Source organism: Schistocerca cancellata, chromosome 9 (assembly GCF_023864275.1).
Source record: "Schistocerca cancellata isolate TAMUIC-IGC-003103 chromosome 9, iqSchCanc2.1, whole genome shotgun sequence".
In the NCBI taxonomy this organism is placed as follows: Eukaryota; Metazoa; Arthropoda; class Insecta; order Orthoptera; family Acrididae; genus Schistocerca; species Schistocerca cancellata.
Genome location: NC_064634.1, coordinates 167,910,171 through 167,936,030, shown reverse-complemented (window position 1 = coordinate 167,936,030; position 25,860 = coordinate 167,910,171). Strand labels below are relative to the sequence as shown.

Sequence of the window (25,860 nt, the reverse complement as noted above, 5' to 3'; positions counted from 1 at the left end):
ATGTCACCAACCTATCCGAGCGAAAACGCTTTTCGTACTATAATTGTAATTGATTAAATATTTATGCTGTTGTAAAGCTGTTTAGTTAATAGTGTAATCCGTAACTGATAAAATTCAAAACATATATTTTTGGTTTGTCAATGTGTTAAAGTAATTGCCGAAAATATTCGAAAAGTATAATATCTTTCATTACAAGATCTTTGTAGCCAGGAGGTAGATGATAGAGGGCGCAAGTGTTCTTGTTGTTCGTGGCTACGGCGTGAGTTTCTTACAATTAGTCATAGGTTATAGAAATCCAAGCAATCTTTGTTTATTGGAGTGCAGGTAGTTATTGTAAGTGTTAAACAGTAATCCTCAAGAATTGATTTATGGTTTCATGGCAGTAGTTTCGCGCTACTTTTATTAGCGTCTCCATATTTCTTCCAAGCGTGCTTATGGTGTGGGCAGAGGTTGAAGTAGTCTGAGAGATTTTTCTTTGGAAAAGTGATTGTTCCACGTGTATAAAACTATGCGAATTCCACAGTTTTACGTGTGATTGGTTGCGAATTGTGTATTTTACTCTTGTTTGCTATCAGTAGATATTGTAAAGCCGATCGTAGGCAGCATGGTGTCCGTGTATTAGCCGTAGTTACTCATTGTGAATACTCCTTGCGAATAATTGAACTAGCTGTTTGTTTCCGATAAATATACGTATGTAGCCTGAGGTTTCTGTAACTGCCTTGAATATAGTTAGTAGTTTGCGCGATGCACCTAGAAAACTGCTGTCTCGCAGCCGGTGTTTGCTATGGTTATAAGACTTTGCCAGTATTATGTTAAAGACTAGGGATGATAGAATACCTACATTGGAAATAAAGATTGAGTATTCATAGGAATATGAAATTTCATGTTTGTTTTAGTGAAGCGCCGTTCAAATGGCAGATACCAAACCCAAATCACCATCGTCGGCTGCGAAGCCTTCGCGAGCAGCGAAATCTGCTGCAACTGCTAGTAAAGACGAGAAGAAGAGGGGGAAACCCAGGAATTATGACCTAGGAAACGGCGTTTACCGCTTCAGCAGGGCGAGAATGTATCACAAGAAAGCTCTTTACAAGTTTGTTGGAAAGAAGAACGAGAAAAAGGTAACGAAATAGAATGTGGTTGATGTAATCTAAAAGTTGTTCACGTGTTTTAACTCACAGTTACGGAACAAGTTTCAAATAATCAGATTTCCGTCTGCAATGTTTTTCATTGCAGTGATTGGGATAAAGTCATTCTGTTGTTGATCTGTACTGTTGATTTGTACTGTTTGTTGCCGACGTGTTACCCACAATTTTAGTTTAACCAGTAGCTATGGACGTATGTAGCTTTTTCTGTGGTGTACATATGTAAAGGTGTTCTATTGCAATGCCAAACATGTTTTATTTCTGTTGACACTTCTTATCCCGCATGCACATATTACACAATGTTCAGAGCATAGGAATATCCAAGAGTGCAGGTGTGTAGGGGGAAAATTGTGTATTCCATAGAGTTTGAATTGCTAATTTTGCCTAATGTCTAGAAGCCAGTGATATAAATCAATGTTTGTAGCATCCACCCAAATGGTTTTATGGACTTCATCTGTGTGTTTTCACTAACTTTTGTAACATTTCAGTGGTAGTCTGAATGCAATCTGTTCACTATTGTGTGTGCCTTGTTCAGAGGTTTGCTGTTGAAGAGTGTGTTCACACAGTAATGATTTACATTGTTAAGTTGTTTCAAAACAAAATTATAATGGTACAAAACTTACGAAAGGTTGAGAAAATATGATTATGTGCACCCATCTAGTTTGTGTTGTGGTGACACTGATCTGTAGCATAGCCAGTGGTTTTAAGTTGAAAGCTTATAATTTGGATGTGAGGTGACAGTCAGTGAACATGAATGGCAAGTAAAAGTTGTGATATCAGAGTGATTTGCTGTGCAGCATAATTTAATGTTCACGCCATTTCTTCATAAAAACAAACTGCAATATAAGTTCGGAAAATTTATATCAGATAGTGGACAAGTATCTTAGTGAGTATTTTAATACATGTAATGTTCACAAATTGTACATTAACTACGAAGAATGAATCCACCACAAAGCTTTTAGTGGGGTATGTCTTGATGAAGAAAAGACTATATCTGCATCGACGGAAGCGTCCGATCCCACCTGTCGGCTTTGACCCGTGACGTAAGGCTGTTGTGTGTGGCGTCGCGATGGCGCGGAGTTTAGTTTGTGGGAGTGGCGTGTTTGTAGAGGTTGTTTTGATGTGATTGGTGATGCTCTTTGGTGATGTGTTGTGTGTTAGGTGATGTTTTTGGTTTAGTTTGTGTGTGGTGTGTTTATAGGTGGCATATTGTTGTGGCCGGTGGTTCTCTCTGGTGGTGTGTTTATGGGTAGCGTGTTATGTGGCATATGGGGTTCACTTTTGTGGTAGAATTGCACATAGGTGGTATCGGTGGTGACTGTGCATTCAGCGGAATATTTTTCAGTGAGTTAATGCTTTTGGTTTTGTTATGTCAGTGTTGTTTTTTTTTTTCTCCTCGTGTGTGAATTTTGGTAAATTGCCTTATTTCCTTGGTAGGCATGGGTATGACTGACAAGGTCAACAGTTTTTGGTTGTCGGCGATGATGGGGGCAGTGCATTGTCTCTAATAAAATTTCTTCAGCTATTCGGCCTGATGGCTGCAGTCGTGAAGTGTTCAGTGTGTTGTGAAGAAATGAGGCTTACTAAAGTTCCGGCGTTTCTGACACGGGGCAGCTATATGTGGAGATGTCATAAGGATAACAGGTCAAGGGAAGTGTTCAATTGCAATTTTGATTTTCTAGGTTTTGGTTTTTTTTTTTTTTTGTAGGATGAAGTGTGGTGTGGAGAAAGTTTTGAGATTTTTAGTGTGGTATCGGTTGTTTCTGTTGACCTATATAGGTCAAGGGAAGTGATAGATTCCAGTGGATTTTGTGTTTAGTGGAATTTGGAAAGGTTGTGTGGTCTTATTTTAGTGTTTTGTCATTTGGTGTAGTGGTGTGTGTGTATATGTAGTTTGTCCCCACCCAAAAACCCCCAATTTCCCATGCTTGTCCTGTTAGTTTGATTAGGTTTTTTGTGGAAGGTGTGTGTGTGTGTGTGTGTGTGTGTGTGTGTGTGTGTGTGTGTGTGTGTGTGTGTGTGTGTGTGTGTGTGTGTTGGTTTCTCGATGTATTTTTGTGGTTGTCGTCATGTTTACATAACGACATCATAGGCGCCATATTGGAGTCAAAGTGGATGGTCATTTCTGCCATATTTGTGATGTCTTGGGCCAAAGCAGACGGGTGGAATCGGACGCTTCCGTATTTCCCTCTATCTGGTCATAAGTAAGATAAAATCCAAAATGGTGCCTTTTATTTTAAAGGGGATATCACTTTCAAGGCAGTTGACCACTTAAAGTACTTAAGCCATGTGCACATTGAGCTTAAACATTCTGTGTCTCCTTAATGTTGAAATTGTGTGGTAGTGTTGGTGCAGATCGAAGAAAAGTGTTCCGGGCCAGCTACTGATGTCACCACTGCTTGACATGAGTGTACATTTATATAGTGCATTATGTCGTCGGTTGTATAGAGTTGTTAGGGTTTTTGTTTTTCCTTGTTGTGTGCGGATTTTCCAGGCAAAAAAAAGCTGCTTCAGGAATACATGAAGCAAGAAGTGCAAGAATAGCTATAAAACAAGTCTACTATGCAGAGAACTACTGCTACATTTGGTAGAATACTGACTGCATAGAATAGAAAATAAGGTCCTTTGTTGTAGTTTGATTTGAAATGTGATAAATACTCATGGCACTGGAATGACTCCCTTTACCAAAACACTTAAGACTAACAACATTTCTGGTTGTAATTGCTTTCCCGAAGTTTGTCGTTTTTAAAGAAGTTGTGGTACCATATTTGCCAGAAATTCAATATCATTAGTTTATATTTTAGTGAAATAACAAACTAAAGCTTTTTCGTACCTCATTCCCATATGTAACAAGTTTTTCCCATCAGTTCTTGTGTAATATGTTTTCGCTCTCAAACTATGACTGTATTCAAATTGCCAAGTCATTCCATGTCAAATCAACATAGGTGCTACCTTGACCTTGTTTGATTTTCATAAAGTTTAGTGTGGTCTTTGTTCATGACAAAAGAATGAAAATTACCAAATTGCAGAATTTTAGTGCAAGTAAGAAAAGAGTAATGGCCACTTGAAGTTCTAAAAATGTGCAGAAAATTTGACAAACAATGCTGACAGAAACGTCTGTGACTTCTGCTCTCATAAAGATATAAAGGTGAACCAGGTTATTGTGGAAAGATCTCGACAGTTTAATGAATGCAGTTTTGTCAACTTCACCTTTGCTTTTGGATATCTACATGTTACTTTCGGCACTGATTGAAAAAATTATATTTGCTTCTTCATGTTAACTATACAACACAGTAAAAAATTGGAATTGCAATTGGATTAGGACACAAATTAATATGTACATCAATGTGTTGCATTAATGGAAAATTGTATTCAAACTCAAACAGTGGCACAAAGCTCTGGAAAACTTTATTTAAAAAAATTTTCACATCAGCATTTGTAAGAATGTCCTTGTCCAAAGTTAGATGATGTCAGGTTTCCCAGCACATACAAATGAAGGCCCATGAGGATTTAGATGCTAATTGAAACATTATTGGTATCTTCTTTATCATTCAGAACATACCCAAACCACCAGTGACCTTCTTATGTACATGCAGCAAACACTGTGATACCACCGAGGTATGAGTGTATTGTGATGGCCAGTGGAAAAAACAGTGTGACTTCGGGGTACCTGCGATGTGTGAATTTGTGCAAATTGTTCTTACGTGAAGAGCTGTAGATGCACTGCAGACTGGTATGGGCAGCAAGTATCTCGATTATAACAGCAGCACCATCACATGGTCCTTCATCATGTAATGGTACAAAGAAATGCCGCTATGCAGAGACATTGAAATCAGCCTGATGAAAAGTTATGTTGGCAAAATTCTTATACTGGGCTGCAGCACCATATGAGTAGTAGTACATGGAGAGATCTATGGAAACTGGATCTCGTGAAGCTAACCAAGTGACGCTGAAAAAGATGCACACACAGTATATCATGTTTAAGGCATTCTGATATACCAAAGGAAATGTGATAAATTGTGTGGTTTTTTGGATGACTATAATAAACGACAAATGGATGAATGGTGGCCTGACTATGAAGGAATGCAACAGGAACTTTCCTAACTTGTCTGCTAAGTTTCCCAAGAAGTCATCCACAGATGATATATGTCTGGATAGTCGTTATATCTGTAGGCCTACACATCTACAGTTTGTCTTATTTCATCAAATCCATTTTCATAAAACAACTCTTGCAGTTGTCGCGATAGAAAGTGTACCTGGGCAGTTTTCGCACGTGTAAATGCAGCATTTTGGCTATGCAGGATTTCAAATTATCTGAGCTAGACAGTGTATGTAGGTGCTAAGTTAAGTCTGCATTACTTGTAAACTCTTTCAATCTGGAATCTTCCAACTTAAGCTCCATGTGTTGGTGAATGCTGCACATACATGTGTGCTCCCCCACCCTTCCCCCCCCCCCCCCCCCACACACACACACACACACACACACACACACACACACACACACACACACACACACACACACACACACACACACACGCGCGCGCGCTACTCTCACTACCCCCTTCCCTCGGACCCCTTTTTTCACTGGGTTCTCACCAAGAGACACGGAACAATCATTTAATGCATCTGAAGCAATTACTGGGGCTACAGGCACAGATGTCTGCAAATCTATGCAGGTTTGTGGTTTTCACTTATTTCAGTGTAGTTGGGTCGGCTGCAGACCCTTGTCCCTAAGTTAGTTTCTTTTTTCTACATGTATCACATATTTTGTAGTCTGTCTTTGACACCGATCATTATCAACCATCCACATATACACTTTGCATAGATTTTTCTTGTATCGGTTGTTCACCTTCCCTGAATTTATTATAGCAATACATGATCTTATCAAGCGAGGTATCACAGTGGTTAACACGCTGGACTCGCATTTGGGAGGACGTCTGTTCAAACAGGTGTCTGGCCATCCTAATTTCGGTTTGTCTGTGATTTCTCTAAAGTGTTTCGGGTAAATGCTGCGATGGTTCCTTTGAAAGGGCATGGCCTACTTCCTTCCCCATTCTTTCCTAACCCAATGGGACCAATGACCGTGCTGTTTGGTCCCCCTCCTCCAAATTAACCAACCAACTAATACATGGTCTTCTCAAACTCCATCTTCAAGGCAGATTTGTATAATTTCTACATACACCTCTTGCAGCAATTATCTGTTCACGTGTAGCAGCCACACTGTCAGCCGATAATTGATAGCTTGATATTGGTCTCCTTAAATTGTTACTGTATAGTGCATTGTTATACAGCACTTGTTTAACAATAAACAGACTTTTCAGTGATTTGTGTCATATTATTGGAGTCTGAATATATTTTATTTTGCATTAATGTGACACATTCTGTACATGTCAATTTATATCTCCTAATCCCATTGTCATCCCATCTTCATTTTGTACTATGTTGTATTGTATAACATGAAGAAGCATTTTTTTCTTTTTTTTTTTTTTTTTCTTTTTTTTTTTACATGTGATGTGTTTTGAGATATATCGTCGGTCAGAGGTCAAGGTCACTGACTTTATTGTATACATTGTTTGAATGTGAAAAAATTGCATATAATTGAAAAGCTTGTTTCCAACCCTTCCCAAAATTACCTGGTTCACTGTTCTGTTTCATTAGGACAAGCTACAGCAATTTTTGTCAGCAGTGTTTGTTATACTTTCCACCTACCTTTAGAAGTTTGTGGCTGTAACTCTTGTCTTAGGCTAAAATTCTGTAATTGGGTAGATTTCATTCTCTTGTCATGTGCAATGAAAACACCAAATATTACGAAAATCAAAAGAGGATCAGTTTGCCACCTGTGTTGATTTGGCATGGAATGACTCAAGTCGATTTCATACCACTAATTCGAGTTATCAACCATTGGAAACTATTATACAGACTCTCCATCACAATAATATTACAGTTTTAAAATGAATTATGAAATTCTTTGATATACACAACCTTCTTTGTAAAACACTGAGTGATGTGATAAATAAACAAAAAAGAACAAATGATGCCACCTTTCATTTTGTGTGTGTGAACCTTTTAGTATGAATAATGCAACAGTACAGACTAAAGTATCCTCATTGCTTGACGTGGTGTGGCAGACAATACAAAAATGGTACAAGAAACAGTGTTGCAGACAATGTGAATACACTGAGAGATGTTTGCTGGCAGTGTGGACAGAAACACACACAGTCAGAAGCAGATGCAAAACACTGCAGGAAACAATGTTTCCAACTGAAAACTGTTTCCAGTGACAATGTGGATGTGACTTAATTGTGATAATGAACTGCCTACAATACTGTTCACTGGAAAAGTAGATGGGGTGAGAGGGAGACACACATGTACTAAGTAGTGAGAGAAAATCAAAGATGATTAAGCTAGGATGAACATTGAACTCCACATGGCGAGTTAACACATTGAACAGAAACACATAGAGAGCATATGTATGGTTGACAAAGGCCTTGTGGCATATAAACAAGTTAAGTGTTTCAGTTTGTAATGAAAACAGTAATTTAGCAGGAATTTTGGTGTAGTTTGTGGTTGTTATGTTTTGGAGAACAGATGGTGGAAGAGTCAGTGCCTAATGGATGGTGGTGAAATTACAGTATATAACCCCACTTTTACGTTCCCAGAATTAACTTTTTCCTACTATTTAGAACATTTTTTATCGCTCCCATCAAATTTCTTAGTCCACAACACAAGCGATTTTGTGTCGACATATCTATAATTCTCCCATGTTTTACGCTTTATGAAAAAATGTTTGTGGAAAAAACTGTCGTAAAATGTTGCTGGTATGATGTTTGCCATCAAGTAGTGTTAACAAACATTTTGGTTAAGTTTCTTGCCATCAGGGTGCTGTAGTTAGTGGATTTAAACCAGTAAACATGTAAGAGTTGGAACAATTTTTGCTGTATCTCCTGCTGCTGCCAAACTCTGCTCTGCATGGTGGCTGATAGGAGTAACTAGATTTGTATGAATAAAGGTATCATGACCAGTCACAATTTCCAAACTGTCTGTACAGCACATGTGCAGTTTTGTGATTGTTGTAATTATCATCACACTTCTGTCAAGCTGTTTTTCACCTTTGGGCCACTTTTTACGCTAGTCGACACCTTCATTCAGTTTGCGTTGCTCAGACGTTTTTTGTTTCAATACAGCGTGAATTATGTATAGTCTCATGCTCAGCAAAACTTGTTTTAAGGATTTATTCTTGTCGTTAAGTGCAATATTTACGTATGTATTTTTTGTGATACAAAAAAAAGTGTGATAGTTTGTGCTCGCGCGTGTGTATGCAGTTCTCTACATAACTGAGGACGCACAGTACTTGATAACTTCAAAAATCAGACTACAGTTTGAGACTCAGAACAACATGTGTGCAAACACACAAAATACTTAAGTATTTTCACTTGATATTGAGAAAAAATTCTCGACACGCAGTGCGCGAAGCATGATAAACATGTAACTGCTGCAGTTTTTCATTATTTAAATAATGAATTACAGCTGCAGGCATTCCAAAAACATCGATAATGATGTATGAAATTGAGTCATACGTTTCTGCTTCCCACTTATCAGTCCCCATTACATCAGTGGTTTTTATTAGATGATAAACCTTTATTAGATAATAAACAAGTCCCTGACATGAGTGTTTTGATATATTTACGTTGCCCCTGGCTGCCTCATGTGAAGGATTATTTTGGCTGTTGATGGTTGTCTGGCTTCCATTACTATTTTACATTGCACAATCATTCAAAGATACGTATCAGGATTTGCTACGTAGCTGTGCATCATGTGCTTTATTTAATGTCTCAATTGAAATTACTCTGCCATATTTACAAATGGTTACACTTAAAGCAAGCAGTGCCTATAGTGTAAATAACCAGCATGATGAAACATTTTCATTGTCTTGATATCAGTAGTTACATAAAATGTAGTTTGAAATCGGTTCCTGTTTGTCAATCTTACGGCTGCCATGTACTGACCTAACATGCCACAAAATGATAGTATGGTAATGATGAAGTTTACTAACGCAGACTAGTCGTGAACTTGAAAAAATTTTCAGAAAAATGCAAATAAATTACTCGGTTTTCACTGTTTTGGTGTCTAATCTGGACAGTCGTGAAACTAACAATGAGTACATTTGGGAAACTGAACTTGGGTATTAGTCCAAGTGGAAGGAAAGTTGGTAGCTATATTTGAGGACATGGTACTGTATTCAATGTTTCCGTACTAATCATCGGCTTTGCTACATTATGGTCTTGACAAAGCAACTAATCATCAGTGATCAGTGTATCCAGTCTGACAGATTGAGATCATGCAGTCTTGTGTATCAGTGTTGGTGTACATACAATTGCAGAATGTGCAATATATGAACAGTGTCAGTCCAATTTTGTTTACTTTTCCGACTGTCAAAGTAGCACCCAACCTGGACCTTGGGCTACATGACAGACCATTCTGTTGCCACAAGCTTCAGTAAGGAAAAAAGTGCTGATGACCACATAACCTATCTACTTACCCCGTTGGTCAAAGTAGCATAGCCAGCTCGACAATAGATTGAAAGGTGATAAGTTTACTTGTGATTTGATGTCCGTCTAATTTGATAAGCAGTTGCTTGACACGTTATTTCAACTGTAAAGTATTCCTTCATGGACCTGTTCACAATTAGAGGTTACCTAGGCTGCTAAGTACAATGAATTGCACTTTTGGCTTGTGCTGTAGGATTGTTTATCTTACACGTACTATGAAATTTTCTGTTTCGCCTCTGCTTTTGTCATATTGGTGATTGCACATCAAAATACCAAGAGTATTGGCAGCTAAGTCAAGTTGTATCAAATGTTGTCTGTATTTAGGTTTATATCGCCTCAAGGGTTTTCAGATAATGCTAAGTTGGATGTTCCTTTTTGAGCCATCAAGAAATGTGTACTGCATATTCAGAAAAGTGAATGTGCCTACACTTATAATTAATCTGTGATTTAATTTGATATTCAGGTAGTGAGCATATCTGTTGAATCCAATGTAAAAATACTTAAAACTCTTCAGATTATGGCCAGCCGCTGTGGCTGAGTGGTTCTAGGTGCTACAGTCTGGAATAGCGTGACCGCTACGGTCGCAGGTTCGAATGCTGCCTCGGGCATGGATGTGAGAGATGTCCTTAGGTTAGTTAGGTTTAAGTAGTTCAAAGTTCTAGGGGACTGATAACCTCAGATGTTAAGTCCCATAGTGCTCAGAGGCATTTGAACCATTTCTTCAGGTTATAAAAAATATTGGTAGTGCTAAAGTTTGAAAGCTGGAGGAAAGGCTAAGCACTGTATATGTATATAAATACATAACTGGACATTTTGTTAGTGATTACTAAATAACAATATGATTTCTGTTACTAAGAAACAAAATACTTTAAGAATAGGTGCTATGTTCTTTAACCTTGGAACACTGAAGGGGTGAAATGTTACATTGTTACTAAACCATTGTAAATTTACTACTCCATATTTTCTTGAAAAGAAGTAATAATTTATAGTTAGTGTACTAGTTAATTACAATTATAGGCTCCAGAGTATGACACAAAATAAGTACTAAATGTCCTGTTTTAAACCCTATACTGACAACACAAGTTGGTCGGAATCCGTGAATTGGTACCAGAGTCTATTGTAAATATCACAAGGGTTTAGTAATCAAGGGTTAAACAAAGACGATTGGAGAAAATGAAATTTATGGCACAGCTTGACTAAAGGAGGGATTGGTTGGTAGGACACACCTCAGGGGAATTATTAGTTTGTTAATGGAGGGCAGTGTGGCAACTAAAAATTGGAGAGAAAGGCGAAGGTTTGAATATAGTGAGCAGGTTCAAAAATATACAAAGGTGGTTTGAAAAGTTCTTGGAATGGAATATAAAAAAATCTTACATTATTGAAACTGTTTATTTTTAAATGTAGTGTCCTTGTAGATCAATGCACTTTGTTCGACGATGTTCCACTGCCTAGATTCCATCTTGAAAATGAGCAGATTTTTTCATTTCTAATTCTTTAGTTAAAATATATCTAAAAAGAAAGATGATGAGACTTACCAAACAAAAGTGCTGGCAGGTCGATACACACAAACATACACACAAAATTCAAGCTTTCGCAACAAACGGTTGCTTCGTCAGGAAAGAGGGAAGGAGAGGGAAAGACGAAAGGATGTGGGTTTTAAGGGAGAGGGTAAGGAGTCATTCCAATCCCGGGAGCGGAAAGACTTACCTTAGGGGGAAAAAAGGACAGGTATATGCTCGCGCGCGCGCACACACACACACACACACACACACACACACACACACACACACACACACACACACATCCATCCGCATATACACAGACACAAGCAGACATTTGTAAAGGCAACGAGTTTCTTTCCCTCTCCTTCCCTCTTTCCTGACGAAGAAACCGTTTCTTGTGAAAGCTTGAATTTTGTGTGTTTATCGACCTGCCAGCGCTTTTGTTTGGTACGTCTCATCTTTCTTGTTAGATATATTTTTCCCACGTGGAATGTTTCCCTCTATTATATTCATATCTTTAGTTAAAATGTCATATACCCTGAGCAATGTCATGCACTTCCAATCTGTGATCCTCCATGACCATTTTGTACGCTTTTGTGATGATTTCTGGAATAGTGACACATCTTGGCCGAGCATTGTGCATATCATCTAAGCCAGGGGCGGGCAGGAATCGTGCATGTGTGCGGTGCACTTGCTCGTGTGCAGTTCCAACAGGTGTTCTGCATGCACACAGGGGCAAGCTGGCCACCTGCTCCTCCCCCTTCCCCTCCATACAGTCTCTCCGCTTCTTTCTCTGTAATGCGTTTTGTTTCCTAGCTTGCTTTATTGAATGAAGGAATAATGTTACTAGGAGTGCTTGAAAGAAATCATGGTTTGAAATAGTGCCTATTACCTACGATACGTTTTGTTTAATGATCACAGGTGAAGTTTACGTTTAATGTCTGGAAGACATTTAACAAATTAGCTGATTTTTCTCCTTGCAAACTTGTGTTCAATGCATTAATGTGTCCGGTAATGTCCACTAAAAATGCAAGGTGGGCAACCCACTCTGGATCTTCTAACTTGGGATCGTACCTTCCTTTGTCTTTTAAAAACTGATTTACTTGTATTCTAAGCTCAGAAAATCTTTGAAGCACATTACCGTGGCTAAGCCAGCGGCCTTCACTGTGGTATGGTATGTCACTGTACTCTTCCCCAATTTCAGCTAAAAATGTGCGAAACTGTCTAAGTGTTAGCCCATGGGATCTCAAATAATTAACTGCCCCAATAACCACTTGCATGACGTCCCCCAGTTTTGCTGCTTTTGCACAGAGTACTCCTTGGTGCAAAACGCAGTGGATGCTGTACAATGATTCTTCTGTACGCTGTAGCTTTTTTCTTAGTAATCCAACAAATCCCATTTGTTCCCCTTTCATTGCAGGTGCTCCGTCTGTTGTCACTGACATCAAACGTTCTCAGTTTAAGCCAGCTGAATCAACAGCTTCTTCAACAACTTTTAGGATGTCTGTGCCGGTGGTCGCGCTTTTTAAAGATATCATATCTACAAAATCCTGTGTTATGTGCAGAGCAGTGTTCACATTAGACATAAATCACTAATTGTGTGATGTCTGAAATATCTGTGGACTCAAGTGCGATTGAAAATGAAATTAAACTTCTGCACTGCGCTCCTTAATTGACAGTAAACGTCACCTGCCATGGCACTTATACGACGACTTACAGTCCGCCGAGAAAGAGTGATAGCTCGAAACTGATATGCATTCAGTGGGCAAAGTAAATCAAAATGGTTCAAATGGCTCTGAGCACTATGGGACTTAACATCTGCGATCATCAGTTTCTTAGAACTCAGAACTACTTAAACCTAAGGACATCACACACATCCATGCCCAAGGCAGGATTCGAATCTGCGACCATAGCGGTCGTGCGGTTCCAGATTGAAGCGCCTAGAACCGCTTGGCCACATTTGCCGGCAAAGTAAATCAGCAGTGTCATTGATGCAATTCTTTATAAACTCACCTTCCGCGAATGGATTTCCAGCTCTCGCTATATTAAGCGCAATCTTATAACTTGAACGTACCACTGGGCTATCATTGTTGTCGTTCTGAAAAACTGTAAACTGTGCTCCATAAAATGTTAAATCAGTTAGATGAGAGACATGACGAAAGAAAGTCTCGGATCTCTTGTGACAACAGCAACTTGTGTCAGATCGCTCTTCTTAAGCTCAGTCAATTTCCCCATCCGCTCAGAATCCGACAATAATTTATACTCGTCCTTGTGAAATTTCTTATAGTGGTGTTCAATACTAAACTTCCGCTGATGAGTGAGAATTCTGCCACATATTAAACATTTCGAATTTTCACGTTTTTGCACAAAGAAAAAACGATTCTCCCATTCCTTTTTAAAAGAGAGCAGATCTCCAATTCTCCGTTTCCTTGATTCACTCTGCATTTTCCGGTTCTTGAAATACAACATTCACTATGTAGTGGTCGCTTCGCATCAACGTCCGCAGCTTAGCCTGGTACTACACTGCTGCAACCTGTCGCTTTCGCCCCGGTCGGCGATTGCACGCGAGCAGCACACATGCAGCGCTGTGCGCTCATGAGCTGCGTGCAACATTTGAACGCCCCTGATCTAAGCTCTCATGACCAAATTTAAATTCATTTGTCCACTTGGCAACAGTTGAATATGAATGAGAAGAGTTCCCCAATGTATTCTGGAAATCGCCATGAATGTTCTTTGCTTTCATACCTTTTTTTACGAAGTACTTAGTCATTGCTAGAATTCCCCCTGCCCCCTCCCCATCTTCTCATATCACTGCTCGGAAACAACAGCAGAGCCATGTCACCGCCACAGCTCTCTTGCAAGAGCACTGACGTGGCATGTGTTCATGGGCAACAGTGCAATAAATTTCACACAAACAACTTGTTGCGCTAGCACTGGTCGTGATGATTTCGAGAACTTCTCAAACCACCCTCGTATTTGGAAGAATTTGTTAAGATACATACCAGTGAAACAAAGCAAAGATAAGAAAATATTTTGGGACACTTCCTTTAGATTTTGTGCTAGAAATGGAACATGTTGCACTCAGCTAAGGACATTCTTTATGCTCATTGTGTGTGAGGTGACAGCAAAATCCCTCGGAATCAAAGAAAAAACAGGATTCTATCTTCTCTCCTGAGAATGAAATTACAGAAGTTTGGTCATTTTTCTAAAGTTGTATCATCTCTGAAGATTCAGGGCACAAAAGAAAATTTCCTATGAGAAAGTTGCGACAGACAGTTCCTGTTACAAAATAGCAGCCTGAAACAATTATTTGTGTCAGCTTAGTTATCAGCAGCACATGTGACAAGATTCATAAAAAACATAAGCTGTTGCAAAGTGTGTAATTGAAATCAGTCAGCCAAAACCAAGACAGAAAAAATTAAACTCATTTCACTTGTTCAGGTTATATGCCCAATAAAAGAAGGTACAAAACCAGTTGGTGTCCATAGGTAACCTATGGTAAAAGTAATATTCAATTGCCGTCACAAATGATATTGCTCAAAGTTGCTGCTTTCGTCTCATCCTGCAGTGTTGCTGTCAGGTACTGGTTAGTCTGCCATCTCAATCTACTAATTGTATGTGTTTGTTTTTGCTTTGTCCCGTCTACTCGTTCTGCTTTACGTACAGGTATGAATGCACTGCCTAATGACAGTAGAAAATTTAATAGTGATAACTCTTATAATGTACTTTCTTCTTCATTTTCTGTGGAGTGAAGGGATATTGCCATATAAAGAGTTAAAGGGGACAGTAGTCCTGTGATTTATCTGGAGAAAACTTGGGTTTCAGAAAACCATACAAATATATTTGGCACAACTCCAAGGGGTAGGCTGAAATGATCTACAGACACTTTTGTATAGCATACATCAATGTTTTATAAGTGATATGGTACAGTGTCATCTTTGGCATTTAAGACTTTCTCAACTTGTAGCAAATTTATCAGTGACGACATTTTTGCTTGCCCAGGTGAAACAATTTCACTTATTTTATTTTGTTTGTGTGGAATACATTTGTTTTCACAATAATATATATTATTTACTTTGAGAATGTTCACATATTTCTTCAGTCCAAATATGTTAGTGATGCTGTGTGTCTGCAGTAGAAGTAAAACATTTTTCTTAGCACTTCCTTGTAATGTTAGTTTTTCTTTTTTCGTAATAAATGGCAACAGTTTTCTTTTGGAAAGGGCTGCATACACTGGATTTGAGGAAATGTATTTTTTGTTGCTATTTGCCTTCTAATGATGCAAGTTAAGAAGTTAAAATTGAATATTGGTCCAGAGATACACTTTTGAACAAACCAGTTTTCAACGAAATTATCTCCCAAGACAGTTTTGTGTACTTCTGAGAATGTTACACTTCAGTGATAACTTTGTGAGTACTGGAGACGACAGTCTATTTAAAATTAGGACAATTGTTGACAAAGGTTGTAAGACATTCCTTAGTTCATTTCGCCCACATCACAAGCTTTGTATAGATGAGTCTCTTGTTGTTCAAAAGATGATTATCTTTTAAGAAATTTATTCCAACCAAGTGAAGCAGATTTGGAATAAAGACATTTGTACTGTGTGACTGTCAGTGTGGCTATATTTTGGATTTTATTGTATAAACAGGTTGAAAAACAGAAATTGGATTCCACGATTTGGGAAAAAGTGGCGACATAGTGGCAACTCTTACGAGACTGTATGTGGAACAGGGTCATATTCTACGTGTCAGTAATTGGTACTCTCACCCAGACCTGTTCCTCTGGCTTTATAACCATGGAACAGCCGCATGTGGCACTGTTCGTAAGAATAGGTGCAACATGCCAAAACTGCATAATACTTAAATTGCACAGTGCATAGATACATGCTCCTGCACAAATCTTCTGTAAGCACTGCTCAGCAGCAATGCTGTGCATGCTGCTGCGTCGTGTTGGGACTGTTTGTGAGGGTGGGGCACAGCTGTGCTTATACTAGTCACAACAAAACTAGTGATATGTGAGCCCAGTTGTGGATAACAGCTAGTTTTACACTGAAAACAGATCACATTTTTTGGAATGTTTATTAACTTAAGAAATCCTTAACTGGCAATGCTGTAAGACAGTGAGATGACCTTGATGTGCCAATTTTTATCGCCACTGTAATAAACTCTGGTGGCATTTACACTGAAGTTCAGCAGAAAGGGGAATTGTTTACCGGTACTCGGAGTTATCACAACTACAGTACTGTTTGATGAAAATGGTGAATGTAGTCTATTGTACCTTGGAAAATAAGACCTGGTTTCGTGAAAAACACACACACAAACACACACACACACACACACACACACAAACACACACACACACACACACACACACACCTGAAGGATCTGATTGTGACTGTGCTAGAGAGATTGTGTCCATATTGCTTTATTTTGTTCAGATTTTCAAAATATCCACAAATGTTCTCAAAACCTTACTTTTTTGACAAAATTTGGATGGTCTTGTGGCTAGTCAATTTAATTGCACAAAATGGACTTGATTTTTAACAAACTGCAAAGGGAATTTAAAGTATGTCATTGTGGTGGATTTTTCTGAAAACATACTTATTATTAACGATTCAATGCAAGGATATCTATTGGGTGAATGGTAAAGTAGCATTTAATCTGCGTTGAAAAGAATTCCTTAGCACATGGTTAGTTACTATATAACAAAATAGTACATTTATGTTTGCCACAGGTCTATTATAAATTAAAATAAAAAATGTTAAGATTGAAAAAAAAAACTGCTTTGGTGATTGAGCTGCAACATACATAAAGTCCAAAAAATATTTGGCAATCTTGAGTCAGAAAAATATTTTGGGAATGAAGCGAAGTGATATTTCTTTGCTGCAATCCATGGAGGAAAGCCTGTGTGATCATTGCCTTGCAAATGAAAGCAAGTCTGCCGAGGCCAGATGACAAATCAGATTCTGATAGCAGAGTACCTGAAGATATTATTTCAGGATGCAAGTCAAGCACAAGTGTTGGCAGTGGTGGACACAATCTGTTTTGGGGAAACAATGAAAATGGTGATTGCTTGATAAAGTTTATGCACCCTTCCATATCTTAAAATAAGTGTGTACTTGCTTTTTGTAAATCTAATTTTACTTGGCTAATCCATGGTGTTGTTGATTTGACTTTTTCTATGTAAGTGAGAATTCTGTGAGTCGTGTGGGGGGAAGTCTAGTGACATGTCCATAAAATTTTAATCTTCGCCTTCTTATGTCTGCTGCCAGGTTTGATATAGTTTCTGTGGTTCTTCTTGATTGTATCCGGTATCCTTTTTCTGTTAATTTTGGACCTAAAATCTTTCTCATAATTTTGCGTTCTTCTTTTAGTATTTTTTCTAAGTCACATTTTGTGTGGAGTGTGAGCGTTTCACTAGCATATAGTGCTGCTGGCTTAATTACTGCGCAGTAGTGTCTGATTTTTGTGTTAGAGGAGATGCATTTTTTATTGTATATTTCATGTGTCATACCATATGCTCTCTTCATTTTCTGTTGTCTGATCTTCTGTGCAACTTTCTCTACTCCGGTTGGCTCCAAAATTTCACCTAGGTATTTAAAATGTTTTACTCTATTTATTTTTCCATATTTTTGAAGGAGAGGGAAAGACAAAAGGATTTGGGTTTTAAGGGAGAGGGTAAGGAGTCATTCCAATCCCGGGAGCGGAAAGACTTACCTTAGGGGGGAAAAAGGACAGGTATACACTCGCGCACACACACACATATCCATCCTTGGTATATGAGGATGGATATGTGTGTGTGTGTGCGAGTGTATACCTGTCCTTTTTTCCCCCTAAGGTAAGTCTTTCCGCTCCCGGGATTGGAATGACTCCTTACCCTCTCCCTTAAAACCCAAATCCTTTTGTCTTTCCCTCTCCTTCCCTCTTTCCTGACGAGGCAACCATTGGTTGCGAAAGCTAGATTTTGTGTTTATGTTTGTGTTTGTTTGTGTGTCTATCGACCTGCCAGCGCTTTTGTTTGGTAAGTCTCATCATCTTTCTTTTTAAATATATTTTTCCCACGTGGAATGTTTCCCTCTATTATATTCATATATATTTCCTGACGAGGCAACCATTGGTTGCGAAAGCTAGATTTTGTGTGTATGTTTGTGTTTGTTTGTGTGTCTATCGACCTGCCAGCGATTTTGTTGGGTAAGTCTCATCATCTTTCTTTATATATATATATATATATATATATTGTGTGTGTGTGTGTGTGTGTGTGTGTGCGCGCGCGTGTGTGTGTGTGTCTGTAGGTGAAGATGACTGAAAAGTAGAGGCAGTGTACATCCATTTACAAGTAGTTTAATGGACACATTCAACATTTTGTCAATTGCAAAATGTTCTGTTGTCGTACTGATTTACAAAAGCTGCAAGTGATGTTGATCCCAACTTAACTGTAACTATTTAAGATTTTGACAGGATTTACTTAAGAACTCTTTAATACCCAATGAATGAGAATAGTCTTTGCAAATTTTAAGCTGATGAAGCCAATTTAATCATTTCAGGAGGTTCGATCTGGATAAAGAATTGGAAACTGTTATTAATTAAAAAATATATTTCTAGGAATCGAACTATGGGAAATCCAGGAAGGAATAATGTCAAGTCTGGCCTTGCCAGCCAGCCAGTGGTCATATGGGAGGTGTGTGTGTGCGTGTGTGTTGCTGAAAGTTTACTTGTTTAGCAGTGTTTTGTAAAGAAATGATAGAAAAGCACAGGTCACAGCTGTCGTAATGGAGTATTATGAAGTGGGGGAGGGTAGTGTGAACAGTGATGGATGTTCCAGCAGTAATTCAACTCAAATCACCAAGCCAGGCCTATACATGATTGTTAATTGTTTTGTTTAAAACTGTTTTATATAAAATTTGTGAATGCAGACTTCAGATTAGTAAGTGGTGCTTTTGTACTCTAAAAGGAATTCAGTTTTTTTATAGTGCGCCACTAATATTATATTTATATGGATACATCTACATTTACAAGCATACTTCGCAATCCACCATACGGTGTGTGGCGGAGGGTACCTCGTACCACAACTAGCATCTTCTCTCCCTGTTCCACTGCCAAACAGAACGAGGGAAAAATGACTGCCTATATGCCTCTGTACGAGCCCTAATCTCTCTTATCTTCGTGGTCTTTCTGCGAAATGTAAGTTGACGGCAGTAAAATTGTGATGAAATAAAGATGAGGGTTGTTAACCAAACATCCAAATATTATTTGAATATTTAGCACAGAATTGTATCTGAATAAATTTGGTAACCACAAATCCCACAGAATAATTTATGGCCTAAAACAAAAAACTAATTTGCAGATCTTTATTCAAAACACTTAACAAAATATGTATTTTATTACTAGAAAATAAACAAACATAATTGAGATGGGTAGTAAGTATGCTCTGTAGGTCATAAGTCACATTTTTCATATGGGCTTAAACTTCCATTCCTTTTATCATGATAACTTTGCATTTCAGGTTAAACCCAAGAAGCCAACGCATGTTGAGAAGCCGATAGGTGGTGAGAAGAATGGTGGTAAGCGTATTGTGTTAATCAAGAAGAGGAGGAATTTCTACCCAACAGCAGACAGGTAACATTAAAGTATTGTGATGATTTGCTGTAACTATTTATTTTTCACAGATGTCTTAAAATGCTTTTGAATTATGTTGATAGTGTAAATCAATGATGTATACATTGCGTTTGAATTTCCATGATATTATATGTTCGTCACTACCACTGAGATAACAAAAAAGTATGTAATACCTTTTAGTTTCAAAGGACATTTCTAATTGATTTTTATCCTCTCGATTTGCAGGATTAAGAAGCGACCAAGCAAAAAACTGTTCAAGCAGCATAAGCGCTATACACGCAAATCCCTAACACCAGGGACCATTTGCATTCTTTTGGCTGGGCCTCACAAGGGAAAGCGTGTGGTGTTGTTGAAGGTCTTGAAGAGCGGTCTGCTGCTTGTCAATGGTAAATTATGCCACTAAACATCCTTTATATGTTAAAAGTATTTGAGCATAGAAATATTGGTTTGTGATAAAATTGAGGTTTTGAGGAACCCTATAATTACAAACAGTTTGCATTTCTTCGCATCTTGCCCACTTAAAAGTGTGGTAAAGACGGGCAGCCATGTTAACGATGCCGTGAACTGCAGTGTCCAGTGAAACAAATTATTGGTGTATTTTGAAATACTTAAGTGACTATTGAACTTGTGTAATAATAGGCATTCTAACTTAAGTTGTTGTTTTTATTAGATTTTTATGCCAGATAACATTTAAGATACATGTGTGAAAATTTCAGGGCCTTTTAAAATTAATGGCTGTCCATTGAGACGAGTAAGCCAGAACTATGTTATTGCTACCAGCACAAAGCTTGACTTTTCTGGTGTGCAGTTGCCTGAACATATAAACGATGAATACTTCAAGCGTAACCGACAGAAAAGAGCAAAGAAAGAAGAAGGTGACCTTTTTGCCACTAAGAAGCCTGTGAGTATCAGTTCATATGTAGTTAGCATTTGTTATTCTCTAAACAAAAGTTTGTTCGCATTTTTATGTATCAAGTAATAATCTTCCATATGTTGTTTTCTATTATTCTAAACTGATCAGACACAAAAGTATTGCATTTACCAATTTAATTACTTGATCAAACACCAAATTCTTTCATCCAAATGCAGTTTTAATCTGTGTGGTGTGTTTTGTAAACTGCTCAAAAAGCTGTACACCCCTGTGTCTCTCCGGACATGTTTGGACACGGGTACAATCAGTGATGATTAAAGAATAAGCATTATAAAACATAATACTAACTAGTTTCAAATAAAAAATAAAACAGCCAAAATAATTAGTCCATTCGGGAATGCAAATCAGTGGGATTAAAATTGGTTGCTGAAAACTCAGTTCTTTATGTTATAAGAATTTGGTTCCTCCCTGTCATGCGTCCACAAGGTGTTAGACATGTTTGCCATTCAAGTCTGCCCTACTATTTGAACACCTTCATGAGATTGTGTGAAGATTGTTTCTGTGATGATGTGGCCAGTGATCATAAGGATCTAACCTTACTTCCTTTGGAGGTAACGATGATCCCTTATATCTCATCCTGTTTCTCTATTGGATCTGTGCTAGCTGGTCTACCTCGTTTTTTTGCTCCAGGGCCAATCTGGCAGAGAGTTTGAGCCAACTCGGTTCTAAATTTCTTCTGATTCATTGGCATGTTTGCTTCTGTTTTCTCCATTAGTACCCTTCTGTACAGAATCCACGAATTTATTACAATTATATCAATCAGATGGAAAAACAAACATAAATACCAGTGTTTGGATCTAATCTTTATGACATCCTCCAATGTTGCTAGCCAACAAATCTACATTTCCTATATGTGAGTTGTAAACAGAAACAACAGCTGGACACTGCACCATTCTGTGCTCTCTCTTCTTTCTGTCAAATCTTGTCACTTCAGATTTTGGCAGCTCACCAACAAATGTAGACAGGAAACAGACAATATTATTATCTTTATACAAAACAGAGGAAATGTACACATTGTCAATAGTAGCGATATATTCTTCAGAATAGCCACATACTTCTTTTTTCAGTTCCTTTTCATTTTGACATTTGCAATTTGGTATCCTATTCCTTTGTATTGTTCCTACACTCTGGATCCCAAGTTTGAAAAGGTATACAACTGGATCCATAGAGGTATAATATCTGTCAAAGTAGATCTTGTAATTCTTATACCTTGGAACTTCCCTTATGAGGTGAATCACAACATTTCCAGATGCTCCAATATCTGGTTCATTATCTAACCTGAATTATTGATTATTTTCTTGCCCACTGTAGATTTCAATTTTGTGTGCAAACCCCATATCCCCACACAAAACAAATAGTTTATACCCCCATTTATGTGGTTTGTCTTTCATATAAACCTTCATGTGTTGCCTTGCTTTGGTTGTGCAAATTTGTTCATCAACTGACAAATGCTCACTCATTGGAATCAAGACATTTTTTTCACATGTTCAATTATAGGTCTGATTTTGTACAATTTGTCATGATCTTGACTCTCAGGGTCTGGCCACTTTTTATTGTCATTGAAATGCAAAGTGGCAATCAGACTCTCAAAGTATGTCTGAGACATTGTCTGTTTTACTACCTCACCACCAATATCATCATTCCAGAGATCACGAACAGCAGTAGGTGGAGCCAAAGAACTAATAATACATATGCCTATAAGTTTATGAATGTCATGAACATTGCAATTAAATGGTTTGTTTGGATTTTTTGTATGCTGTAAAGATTAGTTTCATCAATTTTTGCCATTAATTCATCATTAAAAAATATTTAAAAAACTTATATGGCGTGGACAACTCTAACACTGACTGCGGCAGTGAGGACTTTCCTGTGAATATAAATTTATCATTTCCAAATGAAGCACTTTGTTTTCTCCAGATGATTCGATTTTTCTGAACCTTTTGGTGTTTTTCAGAAGCTTGTGGTACCTGTGCATCAGCAACAGCTTCATTCTCATCATCCTTCAAACAATAATATTTGGATTATGTGTATTAACTACAGTAGCCTCAGGCTCGCTATCACTATCTGCAGATTCCAGATCATTTACGTTTATTGTCGGGTCTTCATCTGAATCGTCAAAATCTAATTCATCTTCACTGCCAGAAGGGCATTCTAGGGCCATGAATTTTTCATACGTCATCACTTTACCTCGTCCATTGTCGAAATACTACACATATCTATGACCAGAAATACAAGATGAACGGAGCAGAATACTCTCCAAAGTTTGTAGAAGCACTACAATTTTTTTGCATTAAAGTGTTCTTCCATTCAACTACTAACAATCACCACCGAAAGAGAGCAATGTCTACCTGACTTACAATGCTACTCACAGCAACACACATTGTCGCGCCATACACTCAGAAGCGCATTCTAGTGACAGAATGTTATCAGTTATCGTCATAATACAACATAGCACATCAGCAAAGCAGTTTCAAGCATTAGTTAAGTATTTTGTGTCTCAGTAGTGGTTGAAGGTTAGAACAATGTTTCTGTTGTATACATAATCTCCTGAGGATGAACGACAGTCACTAAAAGGATAAAAACAATTTCACGGTAAATGGTGACAGCTAAACAGTTGCAGAATAAAGATTTATTGAAATCCTTGACCATTGTTTCGGTATATATAAATATACCTTCATCAGAAGCAAAATACACTAAAATCACATGCTGCAGTGGAGATGCATAAAACAATCGTGCCAAAGATGTCGTCAGTAGTTAAAATTGAAACATCACCTCCACCTGTATAGCATAATTATATAGAGATGGTCGATGCGAACATGACATACTGTCGAATGCCGTGTTTGTATCGACCATCTCTCTCTAATTATGCTGTACAGGTGGAGGTGATATTTTAATTTTAACTACTGATGACGCCTTTGGCAGGATTGTTTTATGCATCTCCACTGCAGCATGTGATTTTAGTGTATTTTTGCTTCTGATGAAGGTATACTTAGTTATACGGAAACTGTGGTTAAGAATTTCAATGAACATTTATTCTGCAGCTGTTTGGCTGTTATCATTTACTGTGAAGATTTTCAACAGTTGCTGCTTCAGTAATGTTTAAAATTTAGGGATAAAAAAATCTTGTAATTTAGCACAAGTTTTACGCAACTGATTTAGGAAAATGAAAATAGTTGGTTGTGAAGAATGTTCGGCCATATTTTAAATGATGTAAGTAAAGTATCTAATAAAATATCAGTTTGCAGTTCAGGAGTTTGTCTAGAGATGTTGCATGTTAAAATAAGTGTTCAATGTACACTACCATTGAAAGGACAATAAATGTTTAAAAGATGCTAATATGGTGTTCCATGATCCATTGAGTAAAGTCAGTACATGAGTGTTATAAATTAAGTTGAGATATGTCGTGTCTTGGATATTGTATGAGGCAGTTTTGCTGTATGAGTTGTTCACTGTCTGGTATTATCATCATCCTTTTCATGTTTCAGCAATACAAACCATCAGAACAGCGGAAGACTGACCAGAAGTTGGTTGATAAACTGGTCAACGGTGCTATTCGGAAACATCCAGATAAGAGACATCTGTTCGCATATCTGTCTGCTATGTTTGGCCTACGAAGCAGCCAGTACCCACACAGGCTTCAGTTCTAAATTTGTATTATGAAAATATATGATTGAAATAAACATATTAATCATAAATAAGTTTTGTTTATACCAGATTACAACTGACCCAATGTGGCCTGGTTTTTATAATTTAATGTTAAAAATTCTCTTAATTACATTTATAGTGGAGACTTTACTGATACTACATAAAGCTGACATTAAATGTCTTTTGACATTTTATGTGAGAAACATAAATATTTCATTGCTATTATTGGACCCTTTCTTTTACTGGGGTCATTGCTAATTTGCTCAGTTCTGTGCTAGTAGTGTTAACTTAATTATAGTGTTATATGTAGGATGCTGTCAATACCCAAAAATCTATCTATAGCCTGTTCGGAATTACTACAGCGGCAACAGGGTGTGTGGATTTGGGTGTCTGTGTGATTGTGCATGTGTGAACATGGAGACTTTTTCTATAGGAAAGCAAGAATTTGGAAGCTATTGTGAATACCGTTTTCTTTTACATGTGACTGTGCCCTACACATCAGTCTGCTACAGGTGAATGGTTGGTATTTCTAAGAATATATGACAAACATCTTTTACATTGTAATATGGGCCACAGAGAGTATTTTTTGAAGTCATGTGAACTTCCTCCGAAAGCTAATGCAATTATTTGAAGAGTGGAAATGGAAAATATTCTGAGTGCCTTCTCTTTTTTCTTTCTTTCTCCCCCCCCCCCCCCCCCCCCCAAAAAAAAAAAAAAAAGACGTTCCAAGTGCCATTGTGCTCACAGTACCGTGTTCCACGTCCCTAGGTTTGATACATGTGCCAAACCAGGAGTCTTTCAAGTGAATTAGTAGATGGCACATGGCCTTGTGCAAATCTGTGCTGCCCTTTGTTGGAGTTCAAAAATTTAAAATATCCTAGGAGTTGTTTTTGTTGACTTCAGTTCTACAAATTAAAAACTCAGTGCCGTATTTCTGTACTTGTATTATTCTATATGAAATGTAGTACCTCAGTATTTTTCTGCTATTTCGTCAAAAACTGATTTTTTAAACTGTGTCCATGTGTAAAATATTCATGCTCGTGCAAGGAAGAAAACAGCTACCAGTGTCTGTAAATTATTAAATTTATTTACACAAATAGTGCCATTACCTCTTTTGAAGCAAAAGGTTCGTCTACAGATGGTTGTTCATTTGTATTAGATTTTACTATTATTTTTGTTGTTATCATTGCTGTTGTTTGTTAGTTATTCGTAAATTCGTTCTTTTTTTTGGGGGGGGGGGGGGGCAGCAACACCTAATATAAACATTAACAATCACTGTTTGCCAATTTTGAGTTCTAACATGCTTTTCATGCAGTGCACTGATACAGTTTGCTAGAGTCAAAGATTTCATAAAGGTCAATTCACACAAGACATCAACAGAACAGCACGTGAAGTCATTGTCAAATGATGGTGTGTTCTCTAAATGGGATTTCAGTACCAAAGAGTGGAAGTGAGGTTACAGAATCCATCTGTGAT

At 37.8% G+C, this 25,860-nt stretch overlaps 1 protein-coding gene across 3 annotated transcripts; it reads left to right on the top strand.

Annotated features, from left to right (window-relative positions):
* Positions 1–130: 130 nt before the first annotated feature.
* On the top strand, positions 131–24,437 carry LOC126100776 (60S ribosomal protein L6). 3 transcript variants are annotated; one of them, XM_049911398.1, is made up of 6 exons: positions 131–259; positions 897–1,118; positions 19,696–19,808; positions 20,034–20,194; positions 20,525–20,709; positions 24,225–24,437. In XM_049911398.1, the coding sequence occupies exons 2-6, from the start codon at positions 912–914 to the stop codon at positions 24,384–24,386; spliced, it is 828 nt and encodes a 275-aa protein (XP_049767355.1). In that variant the 5' UTR covers positions 131–259; positions 897–911; the 3' UTR covers positions 24,387–24,437. The 3 variants fall into 3 exon arrangements, with proteins under 3 accessions (XP_049767355.1, XP_049767354.1, XP_049767353.1); XM_049911397.1 differs by having other exon boundaries at positions 199–333; XM_049911396.1 differs by having other exon boundaries at positions 236–324.
* Positions 24,438–25,860: the final 1,423 nt, after the last annotated feature.